Source organism: Ochotona princeps, chromosome 33, assembly GCF_030435755.1.
Source record: "Ochotona princeps isolate mOchPri1 chromosome 33, mOchPri1.hap1, whole genome shotgun sequence".
Lineage (NCBI taxonomy): Eukaryota > Metazoa > Chordata > Mammalia > Lagomorpha > Ochotonidae > Ochotona > Ochotona princeps.
Window position 1 is genome coordinate 1544026 of NC_080864.1, and position 16307 is coordinate 1560332.

Consider the following 16307-nt stretch of genomic DNA (forward strand, 5'->3'; position numbering starts at 1 on the left):
TCCTCTCCCCAGGGTCCGGCACTAACAGCCCTTCCCTCTCTGTCGCAGAGAAGTTCAACACGTACGTGACCTTGAAGGTGCAGAATGTTAAGAGCACCACCATCGCTGTGCGGGGCAACCAGCCCAGCTGGGAGCAGGACTTCATGTTGTAAGGCGTGTGTGTGTGTGTGTGCGTGTGTGTGTGTGTGTGTGTTCTCTTCACTCCCCCCACCCCCGCTGGCCAGTTCTGCTGGAGGAGGCAGGGTGGGCTTCCCCCTTAGGCTGAGTCCTCAGCGGCTGCCTCACCACTGCCACCACCGCCAGCATTGCCCTGGCTGACCCGGCCCTGGCCTCCTGCCGCCATCCGCCTCCTGCAATCTGTTCTCTGGGCAGCCACCGGGCTATTTTTAAAACCTTCCATTCCCATTCTCTCACCCGTGGCTCTGTGTCCTGGAAAAAAACCCGCCCCCGGGGCTCCGTCACCTGGGGAAGCCCCTTGAATGTCCCCACCTGGCTCCCTGCATACCCACCCTCCACTTCCCCCAGCTCACCTGCCCCAGCAGCAAGGTGCCCCTGGGGACCCCAGGGCTGCTACTTTACTTCTACTGCCACCAACTGGCTCCCTGTTCCAAGCACGTGTCACCTCCTCAGGGGAGCCCATCCTGACCGCTGGCCCCAACTAACAGTTCCCAACCCTGTCCTGCTTAATGGTCGGCTCTCATTTCTTTGCATGCACTTATGTTCCTGACCACTGTCGCGCCACACTGTGTGGCAGCTGGGGGCCAGGGGAGTCAGTGCTAACCCCCCACCCTTGTGTGACCCCCGCTCAGCACACAGTAGATATTCAATATGACACAATGGCTTCACAGTCACCAGCCAGGGCACAGTCCCCCCCGTCTCTCTGGCCAGCCCCGCGTGTGCTGGCTCAAGTTTTGCCCACAACCTTGGTGGGTGGGTAGTCCCAGAGAGGGGCAGACACCTGCCTGCGGTTACGCAGCATGCGCCTGTCGCAGCTGTCCCAGGCGATCGTAGGGTAGAGCCAACAGGGTGGTTATCTGTAGTTGTGGCTGAGGGTGCACACCCCCACTCTAGGACCCTGTGCTGGACGCAGGGGAGCTGCCGAGGGGGCTGCAGCCTCTTCCTGGCATGGTCAGTGGGAGGCAGCTGTGGTGCCTGAGGGAGGCCTGAGAACTGAGCTTGCCACGTACCCCATCCTGTGTGTCCCTGGACAAAGGAGCCGGCTTCTCTGAGCCTTCTTCCTCTGTCCACAGCGAGATCAACCGCCTGGACCTGGGGCTGACGGTGGAGGTGTGGAACAAGGGCCTCATCTGGGACACGATGGTGGGCACCGTGTGGATCCCCCTGCGGACCATCCGCCAGTCCAACGAGGTGCGTGTGGGTGGCAGAAAGCCCGAGGCATGAGGCTTTCACGTCTTGTGTCCTCTGTGGGAAAATTCCACCAAAGTCTTTAGGGCCCAAGTCCTTCCCACTTTCCATCCCAAAGTGGCTGCGTGATGCTCCCCCTTGCATCTGCATTTCCAGTTGGGGGGGTGGAGTGGGGATGGGGAGAGGCAGTTAGGGAGGGTGTGGCTTCGTTTTTCGGATTCAGGGTCCAACCCACAAGCTTGCTATAGCGCTTCATTCACAACCTGTTGGCCAGAAGTAGTTGTACGCGGACCCACCTAGCTGCAAGGGATCCAGGAAACATAGTCTTAAGGAGCCAGCTGGAAGGGGCATCGCTCTGGCAGGATTCCTGCCTTCTGAGCCTCAGGAGAGGAAGGGGCTGGGCCAGAACCCCGCCCCTCTGGTCTCTGTGACCGGTTCATCACCTCTCTCCCCACAGCCTAGTCCCCTTGGCCTTCTGTCTTCCACTTTGCTTTTTCTTGTCGGCCCCAACAGGGTCTGTCTTTCCCTGTGCTGTGTCTTGGGCCTCCAGTGTCCCTCCTGAACCCCCTCCATTCAGGAAACTCTCTCAAGCATCCCCCACCCTCGACCCAGGGTCCTCCAGGCCTCCCTCTGCTCTGCCCCAACCTCTCTGCAGCCTGGGGGGTGTGTGTCCAGCTCTGGTTTCAGGGAAGCACCTTTGGGAATGAATAAATAGAGGAAGGAAGTGAATGTAACAGTTGCAAGCATAGAGCTTGGCAGGGGAGGGGGACCCAGTGTTCCCTTCCTGCAGGCTGGGCAGGAGTGTCCTGGCTGGCCCCAGAACGTGGCTCCCCCTTGAGAGATGATGATACTAGGGTGTGGGGAGAGTCAGAGTGGACCCATTTGCTTAAAGGCTGGTCTTCCATGGAAGAAGTTTGTGGGGGGAAGAATCCCAGCTTTTCTCTAAAGTCAGGGTCCCCCTCACCCCTCCCCAGAGGCGGTAGTGGCCATGTCTGACTCCATTGCACCCTCCCATCTGTGCTGTGGGCACACGGCTCCGCTCTGAGCTGGGGGTGAGGGCCTGTCGTCCCTCCGGCCAGCGTGGGAACAGGTGCTTCACCCCCCACACCCATGTCGCACAGGAGGGCCCGGGCGAGTGGCTCACGCTGGACTCCCAGGTCATCATGGCGGACAGCGAGATCTGCGGCACCAAGGACCCTACTTTCCACCGTATCCTGCTGGACACCCGCTTCGAGCTGCCCCTGGGTGAGTGCCCCGTGTGCGCTGGAAGGGCCCTCTACATTGCTGGTGCACCTGCGGCTCTGAGGGGCCCCGGGTCTGGGGCTGGGGCTGAGGGCAGGGGAGGGTCTGCCTTCCCTTAGTTTCTGGGCTTCCCTGGCCCAGAGCTGGGCTGACTTGGGGGTCAGGGCTTGGGTCAGGGTGGGGCTTAGGCTGAGGTGGGGTGTAAGGCCAGGGGCGGGGTCTGAGGCTGGGGTGGAGCCTGACGCAGGGCTTGGCTTGGGCAGAGCTGGGGCCTTGTGTTGAGCCAGCCCGCACTTACAGACATCCCAGAAGAGGAGGCGCGCTACTGGGCCAAGAAACTGGAGCAGCTGAATGCCATGCGCGACCAGGATGAGGTGGGTCCTTGGGGTTCCCAGCTCTCAATGCTTCAACCATTCACCTCGGGGCTCCCCACTCCTCCACTCTGACCACCCACCACAGAGCTCCCAGCTGTCACTCCTCCGGCCATTACACTGAGCCTGGAGGAAGCATTGAGGGGGCTGAGGACTGCAGGGTCTGCCAGCCCCAGGCCTGTCCACCTTGGCACCTTCCAAGACCTCCCTGGGCCTTGAGTCCCACTCTGCTCCATCCACAACGCGCTCAGCTCCCTGGGCGTTCTCAGAGTAGGAGGGGCCAGCTGGGGCAGGCAGCTGGCAGAGCGATTAGGACAGCTCCTGGTCCAAGTTCCGGCTCCAGAAACTCCAGCGCCCTGGGAGGCAGCCTGGCTGCAGCCTGGCTCAGTCCTGGCCTTTACGACACTTTGGGGAGTGAACCAGCAGGTGGAAGATCTCTCTCTCTCTCTCTCTCTCTCTCTCTCACAGTACTCCTTCCAAGAGGAACAGGAGAAGCCACTGTCAGCCCCCAGCAATCAGTGCTGTAAGCATAGCCCTGCCCCTCTCTGTCTCCCCAGGGGGAGGAGGGTGGTGATGGGCCCTGGAGCAGGGCAGGGACCTGTCCCCTGCATTAACTTGGGTGCACTGCAGGGGCCCTGGTGGGCACTGCAGTAGGAGGCAGCCCAGGCCAGAACATGTGAATGCCCTGTGGGTCGGGTCCTTCCCTGGTCATGAACTCTGGTCGCCCCCATAAGTCAGCACAGAAGGAAAGAGCCCACTCCAGGCTGGGGTGTGGCCCTGAGCGGCAAGTGCTGGGATGATACAGGAAGTGAGGTGGTCTCGAGGCCCCCACACCCCACCGCTGCTCACACCCAGTGTGACTTCAGGCTGTCCCTCTTTGAGTTCCTGTCCCGCCCCTGCCCAGGGCAGTGCCAAGCCCCCTCCATCACCTGTGACTCCACCCCTTCCTGCTGCAGGCAACTGGAATTACTTCGGCTGGGGGGAACAGCAGAGTAAGTTCAATGGGTGGGGAATGGGGGGTGTGGGGGAGCCCCAAGGGCCCCGTCATCTCACAAAGAAGTGAGGGGTTGGAGTTTGTGGTCAGGGAGAGGTGCTTGTGGCTGGAGGAGGTGCTTGTGGCCAGAGGGAGGGGCTTGTGGCTAGGGGTGGGGCTTGTGACCAGAGGAGGGGCCTGTGGCCAGAGGGAGGGGCTTGTGGCTGGAGGAGGAGCTTTGTGGGGAAAGGGGCTTGTGGTCGGCACCATCAGTACCCTCCTACCCCTCATCCATGAGCACCTGTCTTCGAGGGCCTCGGTGGGGTGGCAGGGAAGAAGGGGGCGGTGGTTTAGACCAATCCCTACCTGATCCTCCTCTTCTGGGATCCCCTGCTGTCTTCCTGCTCCTCTCCAAGAGTGGGTGTCGGGCAGTGTCTGCTGGATGGCTGAGGTCGCAGGTGCATGCCAGGAGCCCCTTGCTGTGGCCCCAGGAGGGCGTGTACAGGCTCACTGGGTGTCCTTCTGCTGGGGGACGCAGCTCACCTGTCCCAGCTCCAACACTGCTGCCCCCGCACCCTCATGTCTCAGCTCCTCCTGGGTACCAAGCTCCTGCACCCCACTCTGGGCCTCCTGGTTCCCTTTCAACATCCCCCCAGGTAGTCTATGCCCCAGCCAGACTCTGGGCTCAGATGAGCATTTCTCACCTCTCTGGCTGTGCAGCTTCTACCTCTGTTAACACGACCCCCAGTAGGAGGAGGCCTGCTTGAATTAGTGATCAGAGGAGATCCCCGCTCACCCCCTCCCCCTGGCTCCCCCTCCCCACCTCGTCCTTACAGACGACGACCCTGACAGCGCGGTGGACGACCGTGACAGCGACTACCGCAGTGAAACCAGCAACAGCATTCCGCCGCCCTATTACACCACGTCCCAGCCCAATGCCTCTGTCCACCAATACTCCGTGCGTCCACCACCCCTGGGGTCCCGGGAGTCCTACAGCGACTCCGTGCACAGTTATGAGGAGTTCTCGGAGACACGGGCCCTTAGGTAGCTGCTGGGGGCTGGGGGGTGGGTCTTTCTCCTCTCCCCACAGATTCCACCTGTGCCTGCTAGCAGTAAGGGTCTCCCACGTGGGTTCAGGATTAGGGTTAGGGTTAGGGAGGACTCCAACCTGCGGCCACATGGGATGCTGGCAGGTCCAGGCATGCACTTACAAGTTTCCACCAGCAGGAGGAGTCCCTTCCAGTGTTGCCCACCAGGGGGCGCTAACAGAACGGTCCTTATGGGAGCTGGCTAGGGAAGGGGGTGCCCCAGGGCCATGTTCCTGACTGGCAGGGATGACTGAACGAAGGGTTAGAAGGCGGAAGGGTGCCCCATGTGTCATCCTGTCTGCCTGGGTGTGCATACAATGGGGGCTGTGTCGGGGGGTTGTGTCCAACCTGGTCAGAAGGCAGGGACGTCTCCCTGGAGGATGTGACCACTGTGTAGTGTGTCTGAGCTCAGCAGGCGACGCTGGCCCGGCACAGGGCACAGCAGGTGGCACAGGCGTAGGGCCCTGGTGGGTGTGGAGGGTGGGATGGAGAGATGGGGCCTGGGGATGTGCTGTAGGATTGGGTACCTCTTGTGTAGCAGGTCACTGGGAGCCCCGGAAGGTTGAGAACAGGAGAAGGAGGTGATGGAGAGGTGGCAGTTTGGCACCTGCCCCCTGATTGATCCCTGAGCCCGGTCTGTCCCTTCCCACAGCCCCACTGGCAGCAGCCGCTACGCCTCGTCGGGGGAGCTCAGCCAGGCAAGCTCACAGCTGAGTGAGGACTTTGAGCAGAGTTTGCGGGGCTCCGAGGTGGAGGACGAGCGAGACCGGGATTCCTACCACTCGTGCCACAGCTCCGTGAGCTACAAGGACTCGCCACGCTGGGACCAGGATGAGGAGGATCTAGAGGAGGACCTGGAGGACTTCCTGGAGGAGGAGGAGGAAGAAGAGGAGGATCTGGAGGAGGAGGAGGAAGAGGACGTGCCTGACGACATAGACAGCTATGCCCAGCACGCCGAGCCGGCTGTGGCCGAGCCCAAGGACTTCAAGCGCATTAGCTTCCCGTCAGCCACTTCGGGGGAGAAGGACAAGGGCCCCGCCCTGCCCACCGAGGCTCCCGACATGGCCAAGGCGCCCCCCAAGCCAAAGACGCCAGAGGAGGAGCCTGGAGCTGAGCAGGCGCCCGAGGTCGAGCCCCCCAAGGCTGAAGAGAGGTGACAAGGGTGTGGGGTCAGCGGGACCCTGGGAGGGGAGATCAGAGGGGACAGGAGGGGACGGCCTCAAGGCTGCGGGGTCGGCGGGACCCTGGGAGGGGAGATCAGAGGTGACGTGCCGTGGAGGAGGGCAGGGGGCATGAGGGGTCCCAGTTCCAGCACTGGAGACGTGGCAGGAACTAAGAAAGGGTTCAGGGTGGCAGGGCCAGGCAGAGGCAGAAGATGGGGCTGTTGCAGGATGGGTTGGAAGGGGTGAGGGGCCTGAGTCGGGGCCACAGGGGCCACAGGTGAGCAGTACCTCATGTAGGCTGTCACGGAGAGCTGGCTGGGGTGTCTGCTGACGTCTCCTGCCTCAGTTTCAGACCGCAAGAGGAGGAGGAAGGCCAGGAGGGTCAGGACTCCATGTCCAGGGCCAAGGCCAACTGGCTGCGTGCCTTCAACAAGGTGCGGATGCAGCTGCAGGAGGTGAGTGACCCAGCCAGGCTGGGCTGGCCCCGCCCACACCAGGGTGGACCCACCCACAACACCAGTCCCCGCCCAATGCCACGCCCACAACACCAGTCCCCGCCCAATGCCCCGCCCACAACACCAGTCCCGCCCAGTGCCCCACCCAGATTGACCCCACCCAAAGACCCTCCCACAACATGTTGGCCCTGCCCAGTGCCCCGCCCAAAGCAGACAGACCATGCCCAGTGCCCGTCCATGCCAGGCTGTCCACACCCAGTGTCCCTCCCACACCAGGCTGGCCCTGCCTGGTGCCCCTCAGGCCCCTGCCCAACCACGCCAGGTTCCCCTCCCACATTGGCCAGCCCACACCCTACTCACCTCCCACAGAGCTGGACCTCACCCAACACCCCCCCACCCAGGCCCAAGGGTCCTGACCACGCCCACACCCGGGCCCACTGCTACATCCCTGCCCACCCTGTCCCCTTTCTCCCACGTGAACCCTGGCTGGGCACCCGCCTCCCACCTCCACTCCATCAACCCGCTTATCTGATCCCCGCCCACAACCCCACCCATAGGTGCTTGGCCCTCCTCCCCCCGTGAGCAAGGAGTGTGGGGTGTGGGATGGCGGGTCAGCGCCCCTCCCTGGTCCAGGCGTGTCCCCACACACTGCTGCTGCGTCGGAGTGTCCCCCAGTGGTTAGGGACAGCTGTGCGGACAAGGGCCATGCGCGGTCCAGCCCATTTCACAGTGGGACAAGTGAAGGCCGAGGCCTTGGGATGCCCATCCCGATGGGCATGGGGCTTGGCCTGCGCAGGGTGGAGGCAGCGCCCTGACCGCGTCTCTGTCCCGCAGGCCCGGGGCGAAGGCGAGATGGCCAAGTCCCTGTGGTTCAAAGGCGGGTGAGTAGGGGCCTGGGGTGGGAGGGAGGTGGCTGCAGGCTGTTTTGCACACAGCTTGGTGAGGGGACTCAGGTTGACAGGGGATGTGGGCTGGAGCTGCTTCTTGGGGTGGATGATCTGTGTCCCGGCGGCTCCACTTCCCATCCAGCTCCCTGCCTGTGGCCTGGGAAAGCAGTGGAGGACGGCCCAAAGCCTTGGGACCCTGCACCCACGTGGGAGACCCGGGAGAGGCTCCTGGCTCCTGGCTTCAGATCGGCTCAGCTCCAGCTATTTGTGGCCACTTGGATGGAAGATCTTTCTCTGTCTCTTCTCTCTGTAAATCTGCTTTTCTAATAAAAATAAATGAATCATAAAAAAGAAAGGGAACCGGACAGGCCTCCCTGGCACTTGCCCCTGTGTCGACCTGCCCGTATCACAGACCCAAGTCCCGCTTTGCTCATCAGCTTGGAAATCCCTTCCCCCACACATTCATTTTGAAAAAAATAATTTAAGATTTATCTTTTTTACTTTTATTGGAAAGTCAAATCTACAGGAAGAAGAGATAGAAAGAAAGATCTTCCACTTGCTGGTTCACTCCCCAAGTGGCCACAGTGGCCGGAGCTGAGTCGATCCAAAGCCAGGAACCTGGAGCTTCTTCTGGGTCTCCCACCCGGGTCCAGGCTGCTAAGAGCTTTGCCTCACAGGTGTACAAGCAGGGAGCTGAGCATTAGGGACTCTGATGTGGCTGCTGGGGTCACACGCAGCAACTTAACCTGTGCCACCACAACCACCCCTCTCCCCAGTGCCGTCTGAAATGATTCCACCTACAGTGACCCTATTTGCATAAGAAGTCACATTCCGAGGTCCCAGGGAGGGGTTCCACGGATCCTGTGTGTGGGACAACACGATGTGATCTGAACACAGTGGGGTTGGGGGACAGCTGAGGGCCCTGGCCCAGCCTCAGGTGCTGTGCGTGCCGGGTCGCCTGGGCCGCCCTCGACGACGTCCCTGCCTGTCCCGTCCCTGCAGCCCCGGAGGTGGTCTCATCATCATTGACAGCATGCCGGACATCCGCAAGAGGAAACCCATCCCGCTCGTCAGCGACCTGGTAGGCCCCTGACTGGAATGCTGTGCCACCGGTGCACCTGCCTGAGCAGGGCGAGACCCCTGCACCTGCCCCTGGCAGGCCTGGGCGCAACCCCTGCACCTGCCTGGAGCTGGGTGCCACCCGCGCACCTGACCCCCGCGGGCCTTGGGCGACCGGGGAGGAAGGGGCAGGGGGTCACGCTCGGGGCTGGCCCAGCATCATCGGGGACTAACCGAGTCTGCTTCTCCCTGTGTGCTTGCGTGGACGCTACAGGCCATGGTGAGTACAGCTGACCTGGACCCACCTCCAAGCAGCCCCCAACAGGCGGAAGGTGGAGCCCTGTGCTTGTCTCTGGCCTGGCCCCTGGGGTGGCTGGCGGCCTGACCCTGGTCCAGGCCGGAGGTGGGGCTGTCCTCCCGGTTTCCCCTCTAACCAGGAGCCCCCATCACTTTGCCTGTATTGTATCCCTTCCTGCTTTCCACGCCCACTGTCGGCGGTGCCACCCCCTCTCCTGGTCTGTGGCTGTGATCTTGGGGTGTCCACTCATGCCTGGAACTCTCCCCCGTGGTCTCATCCTTTCCCTTCCTTCCTCAGTCCCTGGTCCAGTCCAGGAAAGCTGGCATTACCTCTGCCTTGGCCTCCAGCACATTGAACAATGAGGAGCTGGTGAGTGCCTGGGGCCCTTCCCAGGGGGTGTGGGTGCTGAGTGGTGCGGTCCCCCCGGGGGTGCATGGGACCCCCAAGGATGCAGGAACGGGTGTGTGGGGTGGGGGATGAGCCAGGGACCAGCGCCCTGTGGCGTGCCTCCGCCCTGTAGAAAAACCACGTCTACAAGAAGACGCTGCAAGCCTTAATCTACCCCATCTCCTGCACCACGCCGCACAACTTCGAGGTGTGGACGGCCACCACGCCCACCTACTGCTACGAGTGCGAGGGGCTGCTCTGGGGCATCGCGCGGCAGGGCATGCGCTGCACGGAGTGCGGGGTCAAGTGCCACGAGAAGTGCCAGGATCTGCTCAACGCCGACTGCCTGCAGCGTGAGTGGGGCGGGGCCAACGGGGAGGGCAGGGCTGTAGCAGGTGCCAGGACCAGGCTGAGCCTGAAGGCTGGGTGGACGCGGTTGGCGTCGGTGCTGGGCCCGGGTTCCACGAGGGGTGGACAGCGAGGCCTCGGGGTGTCCGCAGGCGCCGCCGAGAAGAGCTCCAAGCACGGGGCCGAGGACCGCACGCAGAATATCATCATGGTGCTCAAAGACCGCATGAAGATCCGTGAGCGCAACAAGCCAGAGATCTTCGAGCTCATCCAGGAGGTGTTTGCCGTGACCAAGAGCGCACACACGCAGCAGATGAAGGCCGTGAAGCAGAGCGTGCTGGACGGCACGTCCAAGTGGTCAGCCAAGATCAGCATCACGGGTGAGGGACGCCAGGAGGCGCCGCTGTGGCCTCCCCGTGCTGTGGGGGACCAGGGTCCAGCCGTGCCCAGCCAGCGCCCCATACTCAGCCCTCCCCCTTCAACGAAGTGGGCCCTGGAATGAGCATTTCAAAGCACTTGAGACAGAAGAAGGGACGTGCAGGGTTGGGGGACATCTGGGAGCCAGTGTCGCCCAGGACAACTTGGGGAGGCTTCAGTCCTCATGGGAGCCTGAGGGCGATGACCTAGAGCGGGCAGCCACTTGGATCCATGAGGCCCCCCCATGCCAACATGGCCCTGCACCCAGCCCAGGTCTCCAGCAGCCCTGGTCAGCAGCCACGTCCCTTCACCCCACCCTGGAACAGGCTGCGCTGGACACACACCTCACCCATACGTTGCCTGTGTGTGTGTATGTGTTCCAGTTGTCTGTGCCCAAGGCTTGCAAGCAAAGGACAAGACGGGCTCGAGTGACCCCTACGTCACGGTGCAGGTGGGCAAGACCAAGAAGCGGACCAAGACCATCTATGGGAATCTCAACCCCGTGTGGGAGGAGAACTTCCACTTGTAAGTGCCTGCCTGGCTGGGATCCCTGGAGGTCAGAGCAGAGGACGGCGGAGGGGGGCCACGTCCCACATGGCTGCCTGACTGTCCTCCATACCCCCATCCCACCCTGCAGCGAATGTCACAATTCCTCCGACCGCATCAAGGTGCGCGTGTGGGACGAGGACGATGACATCAAGTCGCGTGTAAAGCAGCGGTTCAAGAGGGAGTCGGATGACTTCCTGGGCCAGACCATCATCGAGGTGCGGACGCTGAGCGGCGAGATGGACGTGTGGTACAACCTGGGTGAGCAGGGCTAGGGGCTGGGGCCCTGGAGGGAGGGGTGGGGCCTGGAAGGGAAGGGGCGGGGTCTTCAGGGGAAAGAGGGGCTTGGGAAGCTTTGGCAGAGGAACCCAATCTGATGGTGGAGGACAAGTCTGTGGCCCCCCAGCCTGACGGCAGAGTCTGAGCCCCTGAGCCATGTCCCAGTGAGGATAGGCGGTATCCAGGCTTGGAAGAGCCCAGGAGCCTGTTGTTCAGGGCAGATGAGACATGGCACCTCTCGTCCTGGTCTGATGGGGGGAGGCCTCCTGGTCTCCCGGAAGCCAAGGGAGCCTTGTCTGGCAGACGGCAGAAGGCTGAGCTTGCAAAATCCAGTCTCACAAGGGCGGTCTTGTAAGGGAACCCTAGTCTAGAATTGGGGACGCTGTCTGATGGGGGAGGCAGGCTCCAAGCGCTCTGTCTAGGGGAGGGGAGGAGTGGAACCTAGAACGGCCGGTCTGAGGAGGGAGGCTGAGTTGCCAGAACTTCATCTATGTACGGAAACAAAGGGCTGGGAGGGAGAGAGAGCCAAAGGGAATTCTAGTCTGCGGGAGGAGACGTGAAGTGGGTGGGGGGATGGCTAATCCGCAAGAACACCCAGGGCTTGATTGAGTTCGGGACCTGAGGGGGCTGTGAACTCCGTTTCTCACACACACACACACACACACACACACACACAAATTCATATGCACACAAATACATATACAAATATACATATATACACAGTACACCCTGACCTACACACGTATGCACATGCATGTACACAGGACCCCACACACACACACCTGCACATCCACACATTACAACCACCCGGCTGCAGTCAGCAGCTCTGCCACCTCCCGCCTCTCTGCCCGCAGACAAGCGAACTGACAAATCGGCCGTGTCGGGTGCCATCCGGCTGCACATCAGCGTGGAGATCAAGGGCGAGGAGAAAGTGGCCCCTTATCATGTTCAGTACACGTGCCTGCATGAGGTCAGTCCCCCATGTGTGCCTGGCTCTGCCCCTGCGGCCCCCCGGGACCTCCTGAAGCACCTGCAGCCACCACTGCTGCCTCCCTCCGACCGTGCTGACTTGGGCTTCCCAGGTCACTTGGACCTGCACCCGCTGCCTCCCTCCATCCATCAAGATCCAGTTTCGGGGCTCTCTCCTTGATGCCCAGGCTGCTCCTTGGGGCAACTCTATCCCCAGGACTTAGATTGCTGTGAATACGTGGCTGGGGAGGGGGCGGTGAATGGGTGAGGTGTAGAGAGAGGGACAGATGGCCAGGGGTGGTGATTACGTGGGTGGATGGACAGATGAGTTGAGTTGGGGTTACATGAATAGATGGACAATTGACCGAGGGATGGTTGGAAGGTCATGTGATTGAATTGCTGGAAGTGTAGATGAGAGAATGAAGTTTTGTGGGCGTAGTGGGATAGGTAGTCAGATGGACAGAGGAGTAGGTTGGTGATCGCTGAGTGGATGGATAAACTTGGGTAGATTGATGGGCAGATGGATACCTTGTTGGGTGGGCATGTGTGTATGCGGGAAGGTGATGGGGTGAATGGGTGAGGTATTAGGAAGAAGGATGAGTTATGGTGGTGGGTGGGTGGTTAAACAAGAAGATGGGTGGGTGGGTAAATGGGTGGATGGACCACATTTTGGATTAACTGAAGAAATGGGTGGGTGAGTAGCGAGGAAGACAAACAATGGATGGATCGAAATTGTTGGCTGGCTGAGTGGAAGGGTGAATTCTTGGCTAGTTGAACTAGTATTATGGATGGACAGATGGGTGGACCAGGTGGTCAGGTGGGTGACCGAATGGATGGGCAGACTCATGGATGGTTGGGTGGAATGCACTTGGATACAGGCACACATGAGGATGACAGAGAAATGGATTCACTGATGCCCAGATGCCGTGTGCTGGCCATGGTGACCCCCTCATCCTCCCTCCCTGTCCTCCCCCCAAATGGCAGAACCTATTCCACTTTGTGACGGACGTGCAGAACAGTGGTGTGGTGAAGATCCCAGATGCTAAGGGCGACGACGCCTGGAAGGTTTACTATGACGAGACGGCCCAGGAGATTGTGGACGAGTTTGCCATGCGCTACGGTGTAGAGTCCATCTACCAAGCCATGACGTGAGGCTGCAGGCCGGTGGCGGGCGGGCAGGGGTCATGGATGGATATTGGTGTACCTGGGTTTGGAGGGGTTCTTAGGAGAAGCAGGGGAGGCTGTAGTGGGAGGGCATCTCACCCTTTCCTGGGAGATTAGGAAAGTGTGAGCGACATGAATGAGAGATGGGGCTGCTGAGATGGACCAAGAGGCAGAGATGGGGCAGGGAAGGGCAGGGGGTGGGTCGGGTATGGGAGTGGGGAGCATTCCCAGATGCTGCCTGGAGGCATCCCAGGGTCAGGGAGACCTGGACCATCCAGGTGGACCCTGGACCCAGTGCCTTGTACCCCCTGTCACAGCCACTTCGCCTGCCTCTCCTCCAAGTACATGTGTCCTGGGGTGCCAGCCGTTATGAGCACGCTGCTGGCCAACATCAATGCCTACTATGCGCACACCACCGCCTCCACCAATGTGTCTGCCTCCGACCGCTTTGCTGCCTCCAACTTCGGGGTCAGTCTTGGGGCATGGGCATGCAGAACAGGGGGAGGCATGGGGGAAGAGAGAGAGCCCCAACACTGCTGGGTCCCCAGGCAGGACTGTCTGTGTGACTTTGCACACGTCCCCTCTCTTTTCTGGGACTCCGTTTACCCCTCTACAGGGTGGAGTGGGTGTGGGGAGAGTTTGGGTACATGATGTATGGTGCTTAATCCAGCCATGTGGCAGTCCTCATTGGCTGGCTCCCATGACCACCAAGCCCCATCTCCACACATCTTCTCTCGCCCCCACCTCCTCAGAAAGAGCGCTTTGTGAAGCTTCTGGACCAACTACATAACTCCCTGAGGATTGACCTGTCCATGTACCGGGTGAGAAGTGAGACCACTGGGCAGCAGAGAGGGGGTGGGCAGACACGTATGTGCTCCAACATAGAGGACCAAGCAGGCATGTGCATGGGTGGAGCCATCTTAACAGATGGAACATGTCCCTTGGGACATGCATCCACACACGAGCAGTACCTGTTCCAACATGCGTAGCGCAGTCAAGCAAGACCCTTCTCCCCCATCCCATTGCTTTAGGGTGTCATCTTCAACTCCTCGTTCTGAAACTTGAAGACTCGCATCTGCCCTGCTTCCTGCTACAATGCCTTTTCCCATTCTCCACCAGCCTTCTTCCATCTCGCCTCCCCTTCTTATTTCCTCTCACCTTGCCTTCTCACTTCCAACAGAACAACTTCCCAGCCAGCAGCCCAGAGAGACTGCAGGATCTCAAGTCCACTGTAGACCTTCTCACCAGCATCACCTTCTTCCGTATGAAGGTAGGAGGAGTGGAAGGGCTAGACCACATCTGCTGCTCAGTGGGGCCACGGTTGCACAACCTCCTGCCACATGTCCTGCCACCTGTGGGGATTTGTTCCACTTTCTGGGAAATGGCTGCACTCTGCCTCCATGCCTGCTCATCTCCTTTTAGGTCCAAGAACTGCAGAGCCCTCCTCGAGCAAGCCAAGTGGTAAAGGACTGTGTGAAAGCCTGCCTCAACTCCACTTATGAGTACATCTTCAACAATTGTCACGAGCTGTACAGCCGAGAGTACCAGACGGATCCGGTGGGGCTCCCAGATAGTAGGAGGGGTGGGGGAAGTTAATCAGGCCCTGAGTTGAGTCCCAGCTTGGCCCCCTTCTGAAGAGTCTGATGTGTTAAATGACTATAGTTGATCACACTTCTCTCCGTGATTATCCAAGTTGGGTTGAATTGGCCTGAATATGATGTTTGGTGGAGTTGATGGTAGAATTGGAGTTTGTTGAGTTCAATGAAGTTGCACTAGGTTGGCTCGAGTTGGGTTGGTTTGGGTTGGGTTGAGTTGAATTGGGTTGAGTGATGCTGAGTGGAGTTTAGTTGGCTTGGGTTGGTTGGTTTGAGATGAGTTAAGGTAAATTGAGTTGAATTTGGTTTAGTTGGGTTGGGTTGAGGTTAATTGAATTGAATTTGGTTGAGTTGGGTTGAATTTGGTTAGGTTGGGTAGGTTAAGTTGGCTTGGCTTGGTGTGTTGGGTTGGTTGAGTTGGGTGGGTTGAGTTGGCTTGGGTAGGATTGGGTTGGGTTGGTGTGTTGGGTTGGTTTGGCTTGGATTGAGTTGAATTGGATTGAGCGATGCTGGGTTGAGTTGAGTTGGGTTGGGTTGGCTTGGGTTGAGTTGAGTTGGGTTGGATTGGGTTGAGGTGAATTGAGTTGAATTGGATTGAGTGGAGTTGGCTTGGATTGGCTTTGTTTGGTTGGGTTGAGTGAGTTGGCTTCCAGTCGATTTCTTTCCCTTCCTTTGATTGAGGTTGATGTTGCTCTTGGGCAAGATCATAAGGTTTAATCCCAGTGGAGTCTGTGGGAGTCTTGTTCCATTGTGTTCAGTTTAATTTCACTTCATTCACGTTGCCATTGGCCCAAGTTCAAGTCCATTAAATCACCTCTCAGGAGGGCTGACTTCTTGTAGCCAAGAGAGCTGGATTTGCATTCATTTCCACTGTATTTGTTGGAGTGAGATTGGGTCTGTTCCATTCAGTTCCATTTTCATTCATATGCCCTTAGCTTTTTGAGTTGGGTCCAAGTGAACAGAGCTGTATGGGCATGAGCTATCTTAGTAATTCTACTTCTCCTTAGGTAAACTTCCCACCCAGGCCACTCAGGAACACTCTGCTCTTCAGTAATGACCTCACTGAGGCACCTGTCTGAGACCCTTTAGAACCAAACGTCTCTCCTGCTTCTTTCAGGCCAAGAAGGGGGAGGTACCCACAGAGGAGCAAGGCCCCAGCATCAAGAACCTAGATTTCTGGTCCAAGCTGATTACCCTCATAGTGTCCATCATTGAGGAAGACAAAAATTCCTACACCCCCTGCCTCAACCAGTGAGTCATCCATATGTGCAGTTAGTCCTCTGTGTGTGTGTGTGTGCAACTTGGCAATCCATGTGTAAAGGGGGTCACATGTGTGTGTTTATAGAGGATGTGTGAACCCGGCTGTACCTGTGTGAAATTCCGAGTGCAGTCTAGTGTGCAGACATAACTACTGGTGTTCTGTGGATCTACATGAATAAGTGTGTAAAAGCATTTTTTGCCTATGTGTTCATGTACAATCATTTGCTCAGGCATCTGCTACACATCAAATACATTTTAGATTTGCACCACATTGTGTCTCACATGGGTGGATGTGCGCTGTTATGCATACAGTCATGGTCCATAGGTTATCGTGCCCTAAAAATGTCTTCTTGTTAATTCTGAATGGAATTCAGATCAGGGGTTTGAATGGAAATGTTTAGGCATGGATGGAGTGGATCAGTGTTTAAGTGAATGGATATG

The 16307-nt window shown here is 59.1% G+C and overlaps 1 protein-coding gene across 1 annotated transcript in view; it reads left to right on the forward strand.

Moving 5' to 3' along the window:
- The window catches only part of UNC13A (unc-13 homolog A), a 40412-nt gene that overhangs the window by 6987 nt on the left and 17118 nt on the right, over positions 1 to 16307 (forward strand). Inside the window, exons 2-24 of the mRNA XM_058657779.1 lie at positions 49 to 148; positions 1251 to 1368; positions 2487 to 2610; positions 2908 to 2981; positions 3447 to 3501; positions 3935 to 3970; positions 4788 to 4995; positions 5692 to 6192; positions 6549 to 6657; positions 7492 to 7538; positions 8547 to 8625; positions 9199 to 9270; positions 9422 to 9641; positions 9789 to 10016; positions 10437 to 10578; positions 10691 to 10860; positions 11733 to 11848; positions 12832 to 12995; positions 13329 to 13479; positions 13764 to 13832; positions 14192 to 14281; positions 14434 to 14568; positions 15724 to 15857. Of these exons, the coding sequence (XP_058513762.1) occupies positions 49 to 148; positions 1251 to 1368; positions 2487 to 2610; positions 2908 to 2981; positions 3447 to 3501; positions 3935 to 3970; positions 4788 to 4995; positions 5692 to 6192; positions 6549 to 6657; positions 7492 to 7538; positions 8547 to 8625; positions 9199 to 9270; positions 9422 to 9641; positions 9789 to 10016; positions 10437 to 10578; positions 10691 to 10860; positions 11733 to 11848; positions 12832 to 12995; positions 13329 to 13479; positions 13764 to 13832; positions 14192 to 14281; positions 14434 to 14568; positions 15724 to 15857 (3142 nt within the window). The remainder of the gene's footprint in view (positions 1 to 48; positions 149 to 1250; positions 1369 to 2486; positions 2611 to 2907; positions 2982 to 3446; positions 3502 to 3934; positions 3971 to 4787; positions 4996 to 5691; positions 6193 to 6548; positions 6658 to 7491; positions 7539 to 8546; positions 8626 to 9198; positions 9271 to 9421; positions 9642 to 9788; positions 10017 to 10436; positions 10579 to 10690; positions 10861 to 11732; positions 11849 to 12831; positions 12996 to 13328; positions 13480 to 13763; positions 13833 to 14191; positions 14282 to 14433; positions 14569 to 15723; positions 15858 to 16307) is intronic.